Source organism: Xyrauchen texanus, chromosome 20 (assembly GCF_025860055.1).
Source record: "Xyrauchen texanus isolate HMW12.3.18 chromosome 20, RBS_HiC_50CHRs, whole genome shotgun sequence".
In the NCBI taxonomy this organism is placed as follows: Eukaryota; Metazoa; Chordata; class Actinopteri; order Cypriniformes; family Catostomidae; genus Xyrauchen; species Xyrauchen texanus.
Genome location: NC_068295.1, coordinates 18,405,258 through 18,428,262, shown reverse-complemented (window position 1 = coordinate 18,428,262; position 23,005 = coordinate 18,405,258). Strand labels below are relative to the sequence as shown.

Below are 23,005 nucleotides of genomic sequence, written 5' to 3'. Positions count from 1 at the left end.
TTCCATACAAAACCGGCTGACAAGTTTATAAAACTTGTTTCAGAGCAGCGGTTGATTGACAGATATAACTTTCACACTAGAAATCCTTGCTTTTATCAGATTTGCGCTTTAGAAGTAAACCCCGCATTATGATTTCATCATCAAAAATATATTTATCAATAACCTATAAAATGTGCATGAATTGTGAGGTGTCCATTTTCCAGAGTTTTTACAGTAGCTCTCTGTATTGCTGAAGATTTAGAAAGGGAAATAAACTTCAAAAGGATGTAACGAATTAAATAAACAACTAAGAATTTATCTGAGCCAAGCTGATGTTTCATGAGAGCGACGGTCTAAAAGCACGTGTTCATAGAACTTTCAACTTTCAGCTTTCCAAAGTTGAGTAGCCCAGCTCTAATGGCACTTTTCCACTGTACGTTACAGATCGACTCGACTCTACTTGCTTTACTTTTCTGAGCTTGCTGCCTCTACTGCCGTGACATCATCTTAAACACAACACAAAACAATAAACAATATCACTGTGGCCTTCAAGCCTCACTCTGGAGAACTCTGAACTTGATTGCTATGCCTGAAGTAGAAAACACACCCTCTCATTACCATGTGGACAAAGAAATGTAGAAATACATAAATGTGGAAATAAATAAATGTATAAATAAAAAAAAATTAAGAAATGAATATGGAATAAATGTGGAAATAAAAACATAAATCAATAAATAAATGAAGAAATAAATGTATAAATAAACAAATGTGCAAATACATTTATAAATGCTGATGTACGTTTTAAAAATATATTGATTTACAAGTACACTTTTTTCATTTTTTACATTTCTTTGCAAATCTGTTTATTTATCTATTTTTAATAGTCGCATTCGGTCCTCCATAGTGCTTGAGCGTAGCATTACACGTCTGCAGCACTAGCACAGGCGCACTTTGGTCAAAGTGCGCCTGTCATTTACATGCCTGTATAAAAGCAATAAATTAGGAGTACTCCACTTATCATTACCCTGATTATTAGCAGAATCGCAACAAAATAATCTCAGTATTCTGTTTACATGAGCTTCAGTTTAACCGCAATATTGACTTAATCACAATATAATCACATTATGAGGGTGCATGTAAAAATGGCCATTGTTTAAATATACCTTAATCCTCCTCTGAAGAGAACTGATATCGGGTCTCTCATTGCTGCTGCTGTCCAAATGCCTAAGGACAGTGGCAAGATAAGAATTATAAAAATAGGTATAGAGAGAAAGGTACCAGAGGAAATAGAGAGGTGTGGAGTGAGAAAAGTGATGAATTAGTTAAATTTAAGAGAAGCAGTGTGTTGTTGGTCTTAAAACAGAAAGGTATGTGCACCCCTTTATCTGCACGTCAAATGGCTGCAGACAGCAGGCGGCAACGTGTGCTTCCCTAGGGACTCACAAGTGCATGCACACATACCATTGGATGGAGGCGATCAAATGCACAAACATCTGAGCAAGGGTTAGTGGATAATACCTACTTGTAAAGCTCTGCCAGGAAAATGTCCAAACTCTGTAGTTCCTCAAACAACGCTGCAAATAAAAAATGAACACAGTGAACTGCACGTCCTCACCCGCTCACATGGCAAATGTCTTTTCTGATGAATATTACTAACGGTCCTCAAACATTTCCCTCAAGTGTGTGTTTGCAGGTCAAAGAGACTCACTGCTCTTGTCAGTCCACACATGCAGCTCCTGAGCCAGCTCAGGAATCACCAGAAACGTTCTCCAGCCCTGACGCTTCTTAGACTTAAGGATGTCTCCAAAGATGTGGTCACCAATGTACAAGATATCCTTCCCCTTCGCTCCGAGTAGGTCACACACCATGTCTGAGGAACCTGAGGAGAAAAAACAATCAATCTTTCAATGCAGAATAGATTTGTGCTTAATAGTAAAATAACCAGCAAGCATTTTAGCTTACCACCAGAATACACAATGCCATGCTGCAAGGGCCCTGTGTATGTTCCGATTTTAAGCCTCCCAGTGGTCTGCAAGAATAGAAGAACAGACACATGGCTGAATCGAAACAATTCAACCTAATCAATAGGGAACTCATCTGATTGAAATAAAAACCCATATTGCACCTGCAGATTAATGACATCTGACTATTGTACGTTTAGGAGAGCTTACCGTGTCCACCTGTCTCAGGACTGTGCCCTCTCCAAAGAAAAGAGGCTTCCTGGCATCCACCAAAATGAGGTCAAAGTAGGACTGCCAGGGCTGATGAGGTACACCCGCCTGTAATAAAGAAATTACAAATTCGGTCTGTCACTTGTCTTTGTGTATGCTGTAAAAATGTGTTCTCATATGGCCCTTGACACACACTGTCATATCCTTTCTCTCAATACTTGGTAAAGGCACACTTCTTAATGAAAAAAAAAAAAAAACTTGCTTCAAAATATGTACCCAACCGTGTTATAGACACACATCCTCAGGGGTTTCTACAAATGTTACAGTGTGTTCAACTTCAAGGACAGTTAATAGTCATTTTCAATGCATATGTGAGCCAAACGAAAAAACAAAATGCAACTTACAAAATACACACACAAAAAAACTGAAGATGACTTACTTTTGGACCATGTTGAAAATCGAACAAGTATGTCATGATTTTCTGAAAGAGAAAAACTACATCAAGAATTCTATTTTTCTGGAGGCATCTGTTTTTATTTAACCAAAATTAAATAGATTTTGTCTTTGCTACATGATCTTAACTTAGCATTTATTAACATGTGTCAGATGCTTCTGCTAAAGACTCACATCTGTATACTTGTAGTCACTATTGGTAACAAGGAACACTTTGGAAACTTCATTCATTCGACTCAGAAGCAATGGCAATTTGGCCTTGATGAAAAAGACAACAAAAGACATCAACACACACAAAATGTTTTGTTATTTTAGTAAAATATAAATTGTAAATAAACATAGAACATGATATTGGGCAGCACAAATATGCATGCCTGCAAATAGCTTTGCAATTATTTGGTTGACTCACGTCTTTCACCACATATTTCTCCAAGTTTTCAACTGTCTTTTCTTTCAGTGACCCCTGAAATCTCACAGAGAAGCAGTTGTTTTGTTTATAGTATGGTATTTACAGTCCTTTTTTTTTTCTTTTTTTTTTTTAGAAAAGTAACATTCTGGCACCTAAAAATAGCCTTTACCTTGAAATGGACCCAATCCACAGCATCTCTGACATCCTGAAACATGCTCTTGTAGGACATGAAAAGATCTCCATCTTTAAAGCCCATCTCACAACTGATGACGTATTATATGTAAAAGATGTATAAAATATTAATTCAGTCAAGTTAATGGTGCCATCATACTTTACATTAAAAATAGAGCGGTAGGGTCTAAAATAGACCGTCTAAATAGAGCGGTTTCAGAAAGGCCCTTTTAAAGGAACCATAAAACGAAACACCAAGTTTCTATCTTTTGAAATAAATTAGTTCTATGCAAACATACTCTAACATTCAGAAACTTCCTTTCCAGTCTAAAAAGACTCTTTCTGAAATCCTTGCATTTCTGATTTCAGAAACCTGAATATATTAACACATGACCATCTAAATTTACACATCAACACCACCTATTCATTGTTTAGAAACCTGTCTCACATAGTGATGTAATAAGAAGGGTGTACAATTAATAAAACATACCTTGTGTATCTGGCACAACTAGTGAAGAAGTCAACCAGGCAGGCAAAGAGGTACGTCTCTGATAAAATACAAAAACAACTATATTAACTAACGCACAGACAATATATTGTGCTGTTGATATTGGCTGATAAAATAAAAATTGTATAATGCGTTCAGGAGTAGAGTGAAGACTCTTTACCTGGTAGGTTAAACAGTGTGTTGAGGATGTAGAATCGCTCTGTATCTCCACGCTGAATGAACTTGTTTGGGTACAGCTCTCTTATATCTGGACTAGAAATAAAAACAAATACACAACAAACTATTACTTTTTTGCTGAGTGGAAGTGCAATCGTAATATAATACACAGAATATTCTTTTAATGTACTAATTTTAAGGAATGGTTCACCCAAAATTGAAACTTCTCACTTAATTTACTCACCCGCATGCCATACCAGATGTGTATGACTTTCTTTATTCTGCTGAACACAAACAAAGATTTTTAAGAAGACTACCTCAGCTCTGTGGGTCCGTACAATGCAGGTCAATGGGGTCCAAAACTTTGAAGCTCAGAAAAAGCACAAAGGCAGCATAGAAGTAATCCATGACTCTAGCAGTTAAATTCATGTCTTCAGAAGCAATATGATGTGTGTCGGTGAGAAACAGATCAATATTGAAGTCTTTATTTTTTTTACTACAAATCTACTTTCAAATAGATGCTAAGTGCTCTTCTCTCCAAAGAGTTCTTCTTTTTTGTTTTTGAAGATTCACATTCTTCATGCATATGGCTACTTACTGGGCACAGAGAATAATTTATTGTTAAAAATAACTTGAATTGCTTCTTTCATATTGCTTCTAAATACATGGACTTAACCAGTCAAATGGATTACTTTAATGCTGCCTTAATGTGCTTTATTTAAGCTTCAAAGTCCCGGTCACCATTCCCTTGCTTTTTATGGACCTACAGAGCTGAGATATTCTTCTAAAAAAATCTTTGTTTGTGTTCTGCAGAAGAAAGTCATACACATCTGAGATGGCATGTAAATGATGAGAGAGCTATCATGTCTTTACATCTTTACTGTCAAAGCAATACGCAAGTAAAAATGTATATAAAGAAGGCTGTTATTATAAAATAAAAACAGATATATTAAGATGGAAACAGTCTGTATTGTGGCTCAACTATGTCATTTTAATGTAAATAAGCACCATGCTTCAGTAACCAGGGCACCAACATTAAATTATGAGTGTGTCTCACCCACGCAGGAAGTTGAAACCATGAGCGCACACGAGGATGTTTCCGTATGCATCTACTTTCAGCAGATTTCCGTAAGTTGTATCAAACACCAAGCCTCTGCAAGATATAAAAAAAGTGTTAATAAAATTATGGAATAAAAATACAGGATGATTGCATTACAAATATTGGAAAGGATCTTTCAGATCACCTTGTGGGAAAAGCAGGATCATAGACAAAGTTTAGGAGCTCTTGTGGGTAACCAATAGAAACCAATCTTTCCACAGTCAGATCAAAGCCAAGGGATTCATACTCGGGAGACTTATACACTATTAACCATGAAAGGATGCAAAGACAAAATTATCAATCAGTGACAATAATGTATATGTGGCAAAAACCACAAATGAACATCAAAATAAAATACTATTAATGAAACAAAACAGTGAAAGTATTGGTTGAAAGGGTGCAGTGCTCTTCAGTAAAGACATTCATAGTTCATTACCCTCCCAAAGCTGTATATAATAGTGCCCTTCACTTCCTATTTCAAACCAGACCCCATTCATAACTGCAGGGCCGGCACAAAATGTGAATAGGTGTCCCCTCACTCCCACGCCCAATAGGTAGGCTAGACCATTCAAGACCTTAGTGGGCTCCTTTCAACACAGGGCCTGGAGCAATGTTTCCAGTGGTCCCCCTGACAACAACCCTGATCGAGAGTAATCTATAATTGGACTTTAGAATGAATGCTATGTGGATGACACAGTAACTGTGACTTGTGGTCTCTTGGTGTCAAAAGGATAGCAAGAGCACCCTTAAAGAACCTGGTAAACCAGAGCTAAACTGCTGAATTGTCTGCAGAAGCAAAAGGGCTTAGGTGAACTGACTTGTTTATTTTTTAGAAAAGGCTTTATTCTGGGAACTACAACTCAATTCACACTGCAAAACGAGGTGTCCTAAATTCTAACTAGAGCACCAGACAGCAGTTTTACAGTTGAAGGTAGGAGCTTTGTTGTCAAGGCTATGAACAACCAGTCAAAAGGATGAAAAGACATGTAGCTGAGATGCAACGTGTCATGAAACGGAAAGTTACTTAGATTGCAATCCTGTTGTATTACCACTGAACCCTTGAGATGGGTACTATTACTCACTTTGTATCAAAGTATCGAGCATACTATCAGTCTCGAGTCCCATACAATTCTTCAAATGAACATTAACTGATCTGCACTTTACCTTTTCATCCCAACAGATACACAAACACACATGCTGCAAGTATTTATTGCTGTAACATATACATCCCGCCTCATGTAAGAGCTCTTGTAAAAGCTGTTAACATATACAATCCCACAGATATAGTTGTATTGCACTGTCACGTTCTATTTTTATAACTGGTACCTGATCATCAGGTTTTAAATAATAAGTTTAAATGTACAGTGTCACTAGAATGTAACTATGACATAACAATTAATATATTCCACTAAGTTAAATAACCAGAAATGCCTAAAAGCCTTTGTCTTTATTTTTAACAGCCTAATGTACTCCGTTTTATCATTTTTCTTTCTTGCAAAGTGTGCTTGTGCTACTTCCTTTTAAATAAATTCCACTTGGTTTGATTATTTTTAAACTAATGCAATGACATTCATCCATTTTTCTGAGTGGTTTACAGTAAGTGTCCACATACTTGTGGGAGTTTGTATGAGCTTGCATGCCTACAAAACACCAGTACTATTATGTGGCATTTTACAGGAAAACTCTTTGAACCTGAAAACAACACAAGAATAAACATTTCCCTTATAAGCAGATGGACTTCTGCTTGTTAGAGAGTAAGGAAATGTCAACATTGCTAAAAACGAGAGGCTTAACCTTGAACATGCTTTCATAAAGAATCCTAAACTGTCTGACGTATCATTATGGAAACAATTATCAACTAATCAACAGAAAGAACACATATAACTTAAGATTTAAAATTGGATTAGACATTTATCATTAGTGTAATAATAAGTCTAATAATAGGATACCTTGCGGTGTTAACGATCAGGTTGGCTGGGTTGAGAATCACGTGAGTAAACTGCCCCCTTGGGTCCACTAGGACAAAGCACTTATGGGGGGCAGCTTTTTTTACTGGTGAATAGCACCACTGTAATAATAAGTCTATTAGTGTATAATAAGTCTATTTTTACAGATAAGTCTTTATCTTAGTCAAGATAAATGGTTGTGCAATAAAACACATTTTGTTGACCTCAAATGGATAAGCATTCAAGTCTGGCTAGAAACACTACTTCACTTTTTTCAATGCACTGAAATTAGAGGAGTGTTACAACTCATATGGACATTGCTCTATTAGACCAAGCAGCTCACACCTGGTGTTGACATCAGGCAATGAGGGCAGGCAAGGCCCTATCTATCTGACTAACTATATGAAATTAAAACCCTTTCCTGTAAAAACTGACACTTGTTTATGGATAGAAGCCCATAAATAAGATGTTGACCAATCAAGAGGACCATGGCACATGTCAGGATAACATCCAGTACATGTTTTAGAGCCTCCCTACTCAACTCAAGAGCAAGAAGTCAAGCATAATTCCTCAGAACTGAGCCAGCTGAGGATGTGTGCTATTTAAAGAGCCATTACCCCACTGTACGTGTGTGGCTTCAATACCAAATTCATAAGATCATGGTTTAATTTGAAGAGTCAAGTAAGGATACTACCATTTAGCAACACCTTGCAATTCTTAATAGATATTTTTGAACTTACATCATGGTGTCCATACAAAATAAATGACTGCAAAAACAGGGCATTATGTAAACCCCATATGTCTTAGAGACAGCTCATCCAGTTGAGAGACTGTTATTTATTCTTACCTGCTAGAGTGTAGTCCATATCAAAGCCAAAGCATTTTATCTTCTCCATTGCCAAACTTCTATTGACAAAAACTCTGAGAAGGTAAACAACACAAATCAATACAAGGCCAATGTAATAGACATTCAATATTCTCCCACTTGCAAACAGTGTTAAAGTCAGCAGACTGTATTATTCCATTGCCTTGAACACAACCAGTGAGCTGTTCGACTCTAAGGGAGTTCATATTAGTGTTAATAATGAGTTGCACTGATATAGTCTGGCCTGTGAAAGCAATAAATCAGAATTTTCCACATAATCCTACACAAAGAAAATATGCATTTTGTTAAATGTAATTAAGCCAACTGCAGCAAAATATGACATGTAAAATGGAGCAAATGGCAAGGTTATATTCCTTGATTTCTAAATAAATCAAGTTTTAGGGCATGAGTTGATGGCCGTTCAAGACCAAAAAAAAAGAGTCAATATCAACTTCAGTTCAAATATAAATTCAAGAATAAAACATGCAAATACATAACCCAGCAGGTAAAAACAATACATTATATGTATATTTAACATTATGTATAAAGAACATGAAACATAATATCCAATTTATAAAAGATTATAATTCCATCACATTTGCACTTTGACACAAATATTTGACTTTGGGCAGACCTGGGAGCTTTCATTGTAAAAGAAGGGATTAAAAAGTAATAAGCAAGCAGAGTTAGATTTTTCTAAGCAAACTTTAAAAAAAAAAGGTATGTATTTGTTATTGTTTTTTACATGGCATAAACATTTCTAATAGTCAGTTGTTTCCTATATAGCATTATTAAGAAAATCAAGATGTAACAAGCTAATAAAGGTTAATTCCTAAAACAAATGATGGAAATGATAAATTAAAGGTAGTACATCTTTTAACAACTACACATTTGCAGTTGAACATAAAAACTGAATCTGCATTTACTCCATGGAACAAATGATCTGTTATGCTACAGGGAAAATATGTGTTAAAGAGCATGAAGGATGGAGATGTAGCTGGAGGAAGGGAGAATGAAGGAGTGATCTGAGATTCAAATCCCATCATATGTCTTACTATGGACACCTACATAAATTCACATCACATTCCAAAAACACTGATGGTTTTATTCATCTTGTATTTTTAGTGCTGTGATGATTACATGGTTAAAAAACATATCAATTACAAAAACAAATGACCAGTCAGCATTGCAGGTCAACAACAAAACTTGGCATACCTCATAGAAGGATGACAGTGGGCCAGTTCCTGTGGTAAGCTTTGTAATAAAGGAATACATGGGCTATATAATTACATCAGATCATACTATCTAATGCCACTACATGAAGAACTAACAGTTCTGGTGCACTTACAGTTGAAGTCAGATGTTTATAATAATATAATAATTCCTTGCATTTATATAGCGCTTTTCTAGGCACTCAAAGCGCTTTACATAGTATAGGGGGAATCTCCTCAACCACCACCAGTGTGCAGCACCAACCTGGATGATGCGACGGCAGCCATAGTGCGCCAGAACGCCCACCACACACCAGCTATTGGTGGAGAGGAGAGAGTATAGTTATGTAGCCAATTCAGGGATGGAGATTAATACAATGCCATGGTAGATAGGGGCCAATGGGTGGTATTTGGCCAGGACACCGGGGTTACACCCCTACTCTTTACGAGAAGTGTCCTGGGATTTTTAATGACCACAGAGAGTCAATAGATGTACAGTGATGTTTACATACACCTTACCCAAATACATTGAAACTCAGTGTTTCACAATTCCTGAGATTTAATCATAGAAAACATTCCCTGTCATAGTTCAGTTAGGATCACTACTTTATTTAAAGAATGTGAAATGTCAGAATGATAACAAAGGGTATTATTTATTTTAGCTTTTATTTATTTAATCACATTTCCAGTGGGTCAGAATTTTACATACACATTTAGGCCTCTTGCTCGCACATTCTTTTTCAGTTCTTCCCACAAATTTCTATCTGACTGAGGTCAGGGCTTTGTGATGGCCACTCCAATACCTTGACCAAGCCATTTTGCCACAACTTTGGAGGTATGCTTGGGGTCATTGTCCATTTGGAAGACACATTTTACGACAGAGCTTTAACTTCCTGGCTGATGTCTTGATATGTTGCTTCAATATATCCATATAATTTTCCTTCCTCATGATGCCATCTATTTCGTGAAGTGCACCAGTCCCTCCTGCAACAATGCACCCCCACAACATGATGCTGCCACCCCCATGCTTCAAGGTTGGGATGGTGTTCTTCGGCTTGCAAGCTTCACCCTTTTTCCTGCAAACATAACGATGGTCATAATGGCCAAACAGTTAAATTTTTGTGTCATCAGACCAGAGGACATGTCTCCAGAAAGGAAGATCTTTGTCCCCATGTGCACTTGCAAACTAGTCTGGCTTTTTTATGATAGTTTTGGAGCAGTGGCTTCTTCCTTGCTGAGCAGCCTTTCAGATTATGTTGATATAGGACTCGTTTTACTGTGGATATAGATACTTGTCTACCCGTTTCCTCATGCATCTTCACAAGCTCCTTTGCTGTTGTTCTGGGATTGATTTGCACATCTCACACCAAACTATGTTCATCTCTAGGAGACAGCATGCATCTCTTTCCTCAGCTGTATGATGGATGCATGTTCCTTGAACTTGCATACTTTTGTTTTTACAGATGAACGTGGTACCTTCAGACGTTTAGAAATTGCTCCAAAGGATGAACCAGACTTGTGGAGGTCCACAAACGTATTTTCGGAGGTCTTGGCTGATTTCTTTTAATTTTCCAATGATGTTATGCAAAGAGGCACTGAGTTTGAAGGTAGCCCTTAAAATACATCCACAGATACACCTCCAATTCAGTACACATCCTATCAGAAGCTAATTGTCTAATGGCTTGAAATAATTTTTGGGAATTTTCCAAGCTGCTTAAAGGCACAGTTAACTTAGTGTATGTAAATTCTGACCCACTGGAATTGTAATATATTCAATTAAAAGTGAAACAATCTGTCTGTAAAGAATTGTTGGAAAATTTACTAATTTCACAAAGTAGATGTCCTAAACAAATTGCCAAAACTATAGTTTGCTAATATTAAATCTGTGGAGTGGTTAATAAAATGAGTCTTAATGACTTCAACCTAGGTGTATGTATACTTCTGACTTCAATTGTATAAATGACAATTCAGGTCTGTTCATGATACCCTTTGAATGTATCTCATTTTGGTTGTGTTGATGTTTGTCGTGAAGAAAACTTTGAAAGAGTGAATGTATTTATAGTATACTCTGCGTGTATACATGTTCTTATGAAAGGATTCCTAAACAGCACCAACAAAGCTGATAGCATGAATGAAATTCACCATTACCTGTGGTATGCCTCTCTTCTGTACTTCTTCATAGATAACACATCCATGTTGGCTGGAAGTTCTGCATAATTCTGGAGCCGATCACTCCAAGAAGTCGTCATCTTAAACCGTTATAAGTCTGCCGAGAAAGATATATCCACAATTTAAATGTATAATTCTACAGTACCAATTTTTCTGTTAATGGTAAAAATTTGTAAAGTTAGTAAAAATTTGGGTCTAGAAACTTTTATTTGCATATCTCTTTTCACAATATACATAGTTTAAAGCAGCTTTACAGAAAATCATGCCCAAATTTCTTAAATATTTTAATGCCCCCAGTTCATGCCTTGATGTCTTTTTTAAGCCCCAAGTGAGCAAGCTAAAGGCAACTTTGGCAAGGGAACAGAAACCTCCAAAAATATAAATGCGCAAAGCAGTGGTTCACTCAATGGTTAAAAGTCCACCACATGTTACAATATTGCGCAACAGCTCAGCCTGCCCCTCCAAATAATATGCAAATCCACAACAATACAATAATAAACAAGATAAAGCAATGTGTTAGTTAGGCTACATCTATTCTAATGCATCATTTATAAAGTTTCATAAGTCAGTATAACATCTGAATGCTCTATTACCTCTCTTTCAGGCTAAAAGATAAACAGTCATTAACAGGAAGAGCATGAAGTATGACAGCAAACTGACTGAAACACAAAGTATAAACACCTTACAACGAACAAGCTTTATGACATTTCTACAGATACCTCTCGAGAGGAACTATTCAAGAACAAAATTACAATTAACTAGAGTATAGTGCAGGTTGCTTATTCTCTTGACTTTCAATGCAACTATAAAGGCAGAAGAAGCCAGACAATAGTTAATTTTAGTTTCGTAAATACAAAAGTAGCCTATAGCCAGTTCATTCTTAGACAAAGTATTTATTAGTAGGCAATGCTAATAAAGAAAAATAACAATACTATATTTCAAAATAACCTATACCATAATAATAATAATGCAATATTTTAAAATTAGACAGGCTTAAAAATATATAGACATTATGGGCATCTTTGTCTGACACATTAGAAAATAAGCGAATCTCATGCACATTATAATCATCCAGCTACCGTTTTGTGCATAAAACGTTCAGACAAACGGATAAAGACTAACTGTGCACGAGCAGTTCCGTGATTAAGTTAGCACAGCAGCTAACTCACATTCCTTTAGTTTTGATCATCCGCAAACTGAATGCAGTTTACATACGAATGTCACTATAACGTTCCTATACACAACCGTCCTGCAACGATTTAATGGGACAAGTAAAGTTTATTGAAACAGGTTTTATCGCAGCGCAGTGTAAGTACGTTACTTACCTCGCCACCTTCAGTCACAGTGACCAGCTCTGCGATATTTGCGTAATACGCATGCGCAAAGAGCCTACTATGATTACGGCATCTAAGAAATATTTACGGCTCAGTTAAAAGATGTAATTCATTGAATACGATTGATATGAAACGCTTTATTGGTGACATCTGTGGAAGTGATGTCACACGAATCATAGATTACAGGATCAATCTTAAAATAGGCTGCACAAAACAATTAGAGTGGAACAGACTAATTATAGTAACATGAAGATATAATTCATTGCATTTTTATTGCGTTAGTGCAATCAATGCGTATGGAGTCCGAGTGTAACTCATACAGACGTGTTAAAAATGTATTATTAATTAGGCTGAAAATCGATGTCCAAACTCTAAGAAAATAAGGCATGGGATAGCAGGAGAATTATCACCATCTACTGGCTGTCAACTGCATACCTCGGGCTTATTTGAAAGCTTACATGACATGGTCTGTTAATATCAGGGGACTTGAAAAATCAAAATACAGGTTTAAAGAAAGTTTTAAATACATTTACGAGTTTATGCCAAATTAAAGTTTTTTATGTTATATAATATGTTTCTAATGAAATAAATCACTCTTTCTCATTCCATGTGGAGAACCGACAGTTTACACTTGTTAGTGTTAGCTTATTGGAAAACTTCATCAGCAAAATATACACAATGTAAAAATAAAAAACACTTTATGTTTCTGTTTATTCAGCTACAGAGTTTGTTTAAAATACTGTATATCTTAGAGACGTAATTACTACATATGAATTATTAAGTATCTCTATAAGATATTAAACATAATTGACCTTGAATTAAAAATTTTAAGAAATCAATAGCGTAAATAAATAAAGTTATATATGTCATGTCAGTTATAGAGATTTAAAAAAACTTTATAAACATAATAGACATTAAGATATTAAAAATAATAAATATTTTATATGCATTGTCTATACAGTATTTTATATAAACTCAGCAAAAAAAAATGAAACGTCCCTTTTTCATGATACTGTATTTTAACGATAATTTTGTAAAAATCCAAATAGCTTAACAGATCTTTATTGTAAAGGGTTTAAACAATGTTTTCCATGCTTGTTCAATAAACCATAAACAGTTAATGAACATGCACCTGTGGAATGGTCATTAAGACACTAACAACTTACAGACGGTAGGCAATTAAAGTCAGTTATAAAAACTTAAACTAAAGAGACCTTTCTACTGACTCAAATAGAATGCACCAAAAGAAAGATGCCCAGGGTTCCTGCTCATCTGCGCGAATGTGCCTTAGGCATGCTGCATGGAGGCATGAGGACTGCAGATGTGGCCAGGGCAATAAATTGCAATGTCTGTCTTGTGAGATGCCTAAGAAAGTGCTACAGGAAGAAAGGAAAGACAGCTGATCAGGGATGTAGTGGAGGCTAAACGCACGTAAACGCCGTTTACGCACCTCCCAAAATTCGGAAATAGCGTTTACCCACCTCCAAAGTGGGATTATCCACCTCTAAATAGATAGTTCCGAAGCCATTTTAAATTAAGCTTATGTCGTTTTAGTTTCATATTGTTCATTATTAGTTTCATAGGTTGTTAAACCTAAGACGAAGTCTTTCATAATGCGCTGCTGCCAGTGTTTCCCATGCGCGTGCATCGATATTGACTACTACCAGCTATATACAGCGTGCTGACCTCAAAAATCCAGCTATATTCTAACAATAACTTAGCTCTCCTTATTAGCTAGGCTCCTTGCATGCTGGCTAATAAGTAATAACTGACACTGCTGTGTTGGACAGATTTATGCAGCGGTGTTCCATGACGGAGAGAGAGCGCGAGAGGTACGGGTGAGAGAGAGAGAGAGAGAGAGAGAGAGAGAGAGAGAGAGAGAGAGAGGGACGAGCGAGAGGTAGCCTAGTGCTGCGCGAATGCACTACGGCTCTCTGCAATCAAATATGATTTTAAATAGGCTTAGTAAAAAATAAAAAATAAATCGAAAATCAATGTGTGGCGGTCAGCGTTGATATTGTGGCGGGCAAAAATTATTTGATTCCAGCTTGTTAAATGTGAATATGTTCTAGTGTCTTCTCTCCTCTGTGACAGTTAAATGAATATCTTTGAGTTGTGGACAAAACGAGACATTTGAGGACGTCATCCTCCTGGGCTTTTGGGAAACACTGATCCACATTGTTCTGACATATTATAGACCAAACAACTAATTGATTAATCGAGAAAATATTCAACAGATTAATCGACTATGAAAATAATCCCTAATCATTATGTACAAGTGCATTGCATTGGAAGCCCTGGATATAAGCCTCCCTCTCTATCTCTCTTAAATATTTTTGTTCTCTCTGTTTTGTCATTTAGTAAACTTTATAGATTTCAACCATATTATTCCTTCTTGGGTCTCTTTAACAAGAACTTAGATTAATGTATGAATTGAATAGTGATTGTGTGACCTATGATGAGGGAACAACCAGTGATACCCTTGGTAGTACCATCAAATGATAGCCTATAGCGATGTCATCAGGATACACATACACCGGTAGGCAGTGGCCCACCTTACCGGGTGACCACGTCGTGGTCCACCAGAATTTATAGTTTACCCACCTCTTTTTTTACCACTACACCTCTGCAGCTGATCATCCTCGCAGTGGCAGACCACGTGTAACAACACCTGCACAGGATCAGTATATCCGAATATCACACCAGCGGGACAGGTAAAGGATGGTAACAACAACTGCTCAAGTTACACCAGGAATGCACAATGCCTCCATCAGTGCTCAGACTGTCTGCAATATACTGAGAGAGGCTGGACTGAGGGCTTGTAGGCCTGTTGTAAGGCAGGTCCTTACCAGACATCACCACAACATCGTCGCCTATGGGCACAAACCCACCTTCGCTGGACCAGACAGGACTGGTAAAACGTGCTCTTCACTGACGAGTGGCGGTTATGTCTCACCAGGGGTGATGGTCGGACTCTTGTTTATAATCGAAGGAATGAGCGTTACTCTGGAACGGGATTGATTTGGAGGTGGAGGGTCCATCATGGTCTGGGCCGGTGTGTCACAGCATCATTGGACTGAGCTTGTTGTCATTGTAGGCAATCTCAATGCTGTGCGTTACAGGGAAGACATCCTCCTCCCTCATGTGGTACCCTTCCGGCCGGCTCATCCTGACATGACCCTCCAGCATGACAATACAACCAGCCATACTGCTCATTCTGAGCATGATTTCCTGCAAGAAAGGAATTGTCAGTGTTCTGCCATGACCAACAAAGAGCCCGGATCCCATTGAGCATGTCTGGGACCTGTTGGATATAAGGGTGAGGGCTAGGGTCATTCCCCCCAGAAATGTCCAGGAACTTGCAAGTGCCTTGGTGGAAGAGTGTGGTAACATCTCACAGCAAGAACTGGCAAATTTGGTGCAGTCCATGAGGAGGAGATGCACTGCAGTACTTAATGCAGCTGGTGGCCACACCAGATACTGACAGTTTAGTTTTAGGGACTTGTGAAAAATGTTGCATAGTGAGGATTTCTTCAAATGCCATAAATAGTTTTTATTAATTAATTAACATCATAAAAAGTCCATTAAACATTAAAAAGGTAAATACATTTTTGGTGTGACCACATTTGCCTTCAAAACAACACCAGTTCAGACACAGTTTTTCTTGGTTGATGACAGGTAGGATGTTTCAAGCTTCTTGGTGAATTCACCACAGTTCTTCTTTCTATTTAGGCTGTCTCAGTGGCTTCTGTCTCTTCATGTTATCCCAGACTGGCTCAATGTTCAGTGGGTGGCTTATGGGGGCCATGACATCTGTAGCAGGGCTCACTGTTCTTCTATTCTATTCTATTTGCAAAAGGGATGTTTGGAAGTCTGAATTTTATATTTCCTATTGCCACACTAAAGCTGAAGATATAAATATCTTAAGGCAAATGTTTTTGTGAAACATATGTGTCAAATAAATATGTCTATGACAGTTATAGAGATTTTTAAAAACATACTGTCTAGACATACACACTAATATATAAATATATATATATATATATATATATATATATATATATATATATATATATAAACAAAATAACAAAATCTTAAATCAACAATGGATTTATCTGTTGAACTTCCGTTCCAATCAGCACTGCGCAAACCCGGACAGTTCCATCTAGCCGTTTAAAACATGACGATAGCCTATTTAATGTTATTTACTTGTAAGTGTATTGTCAAAACTGTTCGAAAACATAACTAAATCAATGTTTTAAAGCTCTGAAGGGTTATTACAATCTTTATAGTCACCATTAGAGGTAATATGAAAGAGTTGATTGGGACAGTCCGCCGGGTAGGCTATATAATAAGAAGCACTCCCATTTTTAGACTCCCTCATCAGTTGTTACGAAGATGAGCTACGGGTCAGACCATTACATGTCCTCGTCCTATAGAAAAATATTCGGGGAATCCCCTCGCCTTCCCGGTTCCTCATCTAGAATGAGCAATGCCTCTTCACGGAGTTCTATGTCTTCCAGCGGTTTCAGGTCTCTCTCGCTTTCCCGCAGCAGCGCATCTCCGGCGGGCTATTACAAGAGATCGGGCCGCTCATCTTCCTTTTCACCGGTCCATTTCGACAGCGTGGATTTCTCACAAACATCTGTGTTAAATAACGATTTTAAAATCATTCGAACCAATGAAAAGGAACAACTGCAGGGTCTCAATGACCGCTTTGCCACGTTTATTGAGAAAGTGCGCAATGTGGAGCAGCAGAATAAAGTACTGGAGACAGAACTGGTGACCCTGCGCCAGCGGCAGAATGAGCCTTCCAGACTCGCGGACCTCTACCAGCAAGAGATCAGAGATCTGCGCGCCCAGCTGGATGAGGCGAACAGTGAAAGGTCTCATGTTCTCATCGAGCGAGACAACATCGAAGACGACTTGCAGAAACTTCGAGGCAAGTTTGAGGAGGAGATCCGAGCTCGAGAGGAGGCTGAGCAGACTCTCAAAGCCTACAAGAAGGACGTGGATGATGCCACGATGGTCCGCGTGGACCTGGAGAGAAGAGTCGAGTCCCTCTTGGACGAAATCAATTTTCTGAGAAGGGTACACGACGAAGAGGTGGCGGAGTTGACGAGTATGATCCAAGCTGCCCAGATATCTGTGGAAGTGGAGATGTCTAAGCCTGATCTTACTTCGGCTCTTAAAGAGATCCGTGGGCAGTACGAAACGATTGCCTCTAAAAACCTGCAGTCTGCAGAGGAATGGTACAAATCAAAGTTTGCCAGTCTGAATGAACAAGCCACTAAAACCAACGAGGCCATGAGAGCCACGAGGGAGGAGATCAACGATTACAGAAGACAACTACAGTCGAAAACCATTGAAATCGAAACCTTGCGAGGCACAAACGAGTCACTTGAACGACAGATCCGTGAGATGGAAGATGCACACAATGCCGATGTCGCAGGTTATCAGGTATCCACATACGTCATCATTATTATTATTATTATTATTATTCAAGAATTTCAGCTTTTAATGAGACACGTTATTATTATTATTTCTGTCTCCGGACGTTTATCAGTCATCAAAATGACTTTACACTCAGAAATGAAAAAACACATTCATCATAGTAGAGGTCTAAGTAGCCCAAATGATTTTGTTTGGCATTTTTAATAGGCGTATAACTAATATCATTAATTTAATAACTTAATAGATCGGGCCAAAAACAGAGAGTCTTTTGTCCTTTCACTTATTGGGGCAGAGATTATTCTCTGTGATTAGTGACCTTTTTACATTTGAATAGGTGAAACATGTATTTCTAGACGTGCCCTGTCCATGGTGCTGAACTAATCGCTCGCGGGGGGCGAGGTTAATTCTACTAACAGTCTCTTGATAAAGAAGATTGTGCGAGGGAGGTTTCTGGAAGGTCACTTTCACTTTCTGACAAACACCTGAAATAGATCCTCATTTTATGTTTATAATGATATAATTGAAATGCTTTCCAAATGTGGAACACTAACTTCCAGATGAAATTGCCATTTCATAAAAAAACAACAACACAAACAAACCTCAAACTAAAATGAATTGGCAACTTTAGACATATATGTAAAGTAGGCCTACTCTATATGTCACGTAACGTGATCTAAAACCTGTCATCTTTTAAGAGTGAAAAGTGCTTCTGTAATCAGATTAGCTTCACCAAGAGATCAAGGTTCACATCAGCTTTTACAACCAATACAGTCTAATTTAGGTTCAGACATTATGAGCTGATCTCATTTAAACAGTGTTATTTGAGGTGATCATGGAAATGTCAACAGTGCAACAGATAAACAAATAAGATTACTTCTTGCACTGTCAAATCTGATTAGATGACCCTACTTAGGTTTTTTTTTTAGGCAATCAGGTTTGCATGCTTAAACACTTTTTTGGCTCGGGTAAACTGAACTTTTTTAAGTAATGTTATCTAGTTACAAGTAAACAACTCATGTGATTAAAGTCTAGTTTTTATTTAATTGTTTAAATTGAGTTATTGCAGGTTTGATACAGTATTAAGGAAATTATGACTGGAATCTCAGTTAGCCATAGGGCACATTGGATTCTCCTTAGTGCACATACATTTGCAAAATATAACTGAGTAAAGAATAATGGTTTAAATTGAACAGGCTCCAGGTTCACCAGAGGTAACACTAATAAACACTAATTTAACTATTTACATTTTTAAACAACTTTTGTTAAAAACTATTTTTGTTTACATAAGTTCCCTTGTTTTGACCAAATATACATACAGTGGTGGCCAAAAATATTGGCACCCTTGGTAAATATGAGCAAAGAAAGAATCTGCATTGTTTATCCTTGTGATCTTTCATTCAAATAAATCTAAAAAAACTAACCTTTAATTTAAGTAAAACAATTGAAACAGTGGAAATCTCATTATTAAATAAATATTTTTCTCCAAAATGCATTGGCCATATTTATTGGCACCCTTTTATTCAATACTTTTTGAAACCTTACTTTGCCAAGATAACAGCTCTGAGTCTTCTCTTATAATGCCTATTGAGGTTGGAGAACACCTGGCAAGGGATCTGTGACCATTCCCCCTCACAGAATCTCTACAGATTCTTCAAATTCAGAGGTCCATGTTGGTGGACTCTCCTCTTCAGTTCACCCCACACATTTTCTATGGGGTTCTGGTCAGGGGACTGGAATGGCCATGGCAGGACCTTGATTTTGTGGTCAGTGAACCATTTTTGTGTTGATATTTTTATGTTTGTTGTGGATCATTGTCCTGCTGGAAGATCAAACCAGGGCCCATTGTAAGCTTTCTGGCAGAAGCAGCCAGGTTTTTATTTTTTATCTGTTGGTATTTGTTAAAGAGTCCATGATGCCATGTATCCAAACAAGATGTCCAGGACCTCAGACAAACAGCCCCACAACATAAAAGGTCCAGCCCCACATTTAACCGTGGGAATTGGGTACTTCATCTCTGGTGTTTGCTGCCAAAAAGCTCTTTTTATGTTTCATCTGACCATAGAACCCGGTTGAATTTGAAGTTCCAGAAGTGTCAAGAAGACGCTCGAGTTTGTTGTTGGATAAGAGCAGAGGCTTTTTGTTTTGAAACCCTACTAAACAAATTGTGGTAATGTCTGAATTATTATTATTATTATTATTATTATTTTGTTTTAGATTTTCTGACCCCAAGACCCAACTAATTTCTGCAATTCTCTGGCTGTGATCCTTGGAGATTCTTTGGCCACTTGAAACATCCTCCTCACTGTGCATGGTGCCATAGACACACATCCTTTTCCAGGCCGATTCTTAACACATCCATTTGATTGGAAATTGTTAATTAATGCCCTGATAGTGGAAATGGGCATTTTCAATGCTTTGGCTATTTTCTTATAGCCACTTCCCATTATGTGAAGCTCAAAAACCTTTTGGTGCACATCAGACCTATATTCTTTAGTCTAACCCACTGTGATTGAGGATTAATGGAATTTGGCCTGTGTTACCTCATAGGAAATAGGAAGTCTTGGCTGAACAATTTCATGTTCCTAGTCACCCAGGTGCACAAAAAAATTGAAAACATGAATGAGAATATTCTTCAGATATATTTTACTCATACACATTTTTAAGGGTGCCAATGATTATGGACAACAAATATTTACAGCAAAATATTCACGTAATAATGAGATATTTCCCCTCTTTCAATTGTTTTACTTCAACTAAAGGTTAGATTTTTGTGAATATTTTGAAAGAAAGATCAAAATGATAAGCAATGCAGATTTTTTTTCAGACTACTTTGCTCAAATTTACCAAGGGTGCCAATATTTTTGGCCCCATTGTACCTTTCAATTTTACTCAAGCACAAGGGCTTGATTGCAATATTGGACTTGATCAGTTTGAGTTACTAGTACTTGAAGCCAAAGTTTAAAGAATGTATATATTTGTGTTATGATTCCAAAATGTGACATTTCAAGTACTGTTTAATCAGGACCATTTAAATGTTTTCTATTAATGACAACTTTAGGGTTTAGAGAGTAATGGTAACTTAATTAAACTAGTAATAATAGTAAAAAATGTAACTTAATTTGAATGATGTTCTATTTATTTACAATTACAATTTGAGATAACTATTAGTATTTACTGCAATGTGCAATTAATTTCTTAATATGGCATTTCTGTCATCTTATGATGGACCAAACATAATATGTTGTGCTTAGGCTTGAGTTATATATATATATATATATATATATATATATATATATATATATATATATATATAAAATATTATATATTTTCTTTCCAATCACATTAAACAGGAAACAATTGGGCAGCTGGATCTTGAACTTAGGAATACCAAGAGTGAAATGGCTCGTCACCTCAGAGAGTACCAGGACCTTTTGAATGTCAAGATGGCATTAGACATTGAAATTGCAGCATACAGGTAAAGCACCAGTTATTCAGTTTTACCACATTAATTACACATTTAGAGAGCTGATGGATGAGAATGAAAATGAATTTCTTTCACATCAATAAGACTGTATGGTTTCAGTGATTTAAAGGAACAAAAAAGGAGATGTTATTCAGAATTCTTAGTCACCATTTACTTTCAGTGTACAGATAAAAAAGACACAATGAAAGTGAATGGTACCTAAGGCCTGACACCATTTGTGTTCCATGGATGAAAGTAAATGTGTACAATATAAGTGGGATTGAATGATCGCAGAACTTGCCCTTTAATAATAAAACTGATACGTTTTTGTCAATGTCCTCATAGAAAGCTACTGGAGGGTGAAGAAACCCACTTCAGTTCTGGGTTGACTTTTTCCAGCACACCCAGCATCAGCTATGGGTATCAGAGTCACCCTGCTTTTACCCCAACCCGCAATCCCAAAAAAGAGAAAGAGGAGGAGGGGCAAACCAAATCTAAAACAACAGCCAAATGGGATGAAAGCATTGAGGATACCACTGCTAAGAAGAAGGCAGAAAAGAGTGATATAGTTGATGTTAATTCTAATTAAAATCTGACATACATTATTCATTATGATAATTAAAACTGTTCTTCTATAGTTATTTTCCAACCGTCTTTCATTCATTAGGGAGACTGCTATTCCTACCCCATTGCTTAATAACAGTTTAAATGTTTGGAGCAGTAAACACTGACAAAAGATGCAAACTTCCACTAGGTTATCATTGCAATTAACCCTTTAGATATGGTTACTGTGACATAGTGTTTCAAAATCATATCTGCAGTGTGCTGTTTTACACACCAGAATGTAGGCCTCAAATTCCCTGTGTTTTTCTTAATTGTTGTAGTTTCAGCATTTTAGACATGTTAATGATTTTAGGACCAGAAATATATACATAATATATATAGAGGGATGACCAAAATTGAACAATCATTAACTTTGATTCAGTGAATTTGGATGCTTTTGTAAGTTTGTTGGAGAGCACTATGGCATATATTCAATAAGGGACCAAAGCACTGAATCTTACATCAACTGTACCACATGTATGCCTTAACCACAACAACAGCATTGATGTTGTTGTAATGTAATGTTTGTTCAGAATAGTCTGTTTTCATTCATCAGTTTCCAACTTCACTGAACTCTCTGTACCAAATCAATAAACATGTATCACAAATTTGTTCTTTGATTGATCCTTTACTTCTCTTAATGGCTATCTATTCTAAGAATTCACAAAAGCCATAAAATGGTGGTTTAAACTTTGTGGTTTGGGCCTTTTGTATACAAAATTCTATTTCAGCTACATATAATCATTTAAAGTGTATTTACTGGCTTGTTCTCAATGGCAAAAAAAAGTGACCTTCAATTTTAAGGCTAATAGATTCTGTCTCTCTCCACACATGACAGACAGCGCATTTAAAGAAGATTGATTAGTCCCTCCACTCAGGCACATGGCTTCTGCTTCACATTGGTCTGAATGACAGTCCTTTACTGAAAAACATAGCCAGATGACCTTTCAAGATTCATTGTCCTAATGGCAAAAGGTCAGATGGACAGTAAATTCCCTTGATAATAACTAGGAT

The 23,005-nt window shown here is 37.0% G+C and overlaps 2 protein-coding genes across 4 annotated transcripts in view; one reads left to right on the top strand and one right to left on the bottom strand.

Moving 5' to 3' along the window:
• The window catches only part of LOC127660607 (cytosolic purine 5'-nucleotidase-like), a 28,945-nt gene that overhangs the window by 5,588 nt on the left and 352 nt on the right, over positions 1 to 23,005 (bottom strand). Inside the window, exons 1-16 of one of the 3 annotated variants that reach the window (XM_052150929.1) lie at positions 12,463 to 12,496; positions 11,117 to 11,234; positions 7,740 to 7,813; positions 5,092 to 5,209; positions 4,905 to 5,000; positions 3,852 to 3,943; positions 3,674 to 3,731; positions 3,182 to 3,275; positions 3,013 to 3,066; positions 2,778 to 2,861; positions 2,590 to 2,631; positions 2,151 to 2,258; positions 1,942 to 2,008; positions 1,688 to 1,858; positions 1,502 to 1,553; positions 1,143 to 1,203 (exon numbers count right to left, since the gene is read on the bottom strand). In XM_052150929.1, the coding sequence (XP_052006889.1) occupies positions 1,143 to 1,203; positions 1,502 to 1,553; positions 1,688 to 1,858; positions 1,942 to 2,008; positions 2,151 to 2,258; positions 2,590 to 2,631; positions 2,778 to 2,861; positions 3,013 to 3,066; positions 3,182 to 3,275; positions 3,674 to 3,731; positions 3,852 to 3,943; positions 4,905 to 5,000; positions 5,092 to 5,209; positions 7,740 to 7,813; positions 11,117 to 11,217 (1,272 nt within the window). In that variant the 5' untranslated portion in view covers positions 11,218 to 11,234; positions 12,463 to 12,496. Of the gene's footprint in view, positions 1 to 1,142; positions 1,204 to 1,501; positions 1,554 to 1,687; positions 1,859 to 1,941; positions 2,009 to 2,150; positions 2,259 to 2,589; positions 2,632 to 2,777; positions 2,862 to 3,012; positions 3,067 to 3,181; positions 3,276 to 3,673; positions 3,732 to 3,851; positions 3,944 to 4,904; positions 5,001 to 5,091; positions 5,210 to 7,739; positions 7,814 to 11,116; positions 11,235 to 11,730; positions 11,797 to 12,462; positions 12,497 to 23,005 lie in introns of those variants that run through there. The other 2 variants (XM_052150930.1, XM_052150931.1) reach the window with 2 other exon arrangements.
• Positions 16,866 to 22,581, top strand: LOC127660611 (alpha-internexin-like). Its single transcript, XM_052150938.1, has 3 exons — positions 16,866 to 17,931; positions 21,276 to 21,400; positions 21,734 to 22,581. The coding sequence occupies exons 1-3, from the start codon at positions 16,870 to 16,872 to the stop codon at positions 21,975 to 21,977; spliced, it is 1,431 nt and encodes a 476-aa protein (XP_052006898.1). The 5' UTR covers positions 16,866 to 16,869; the 3' UTR covers positions 21,978 to 22,581.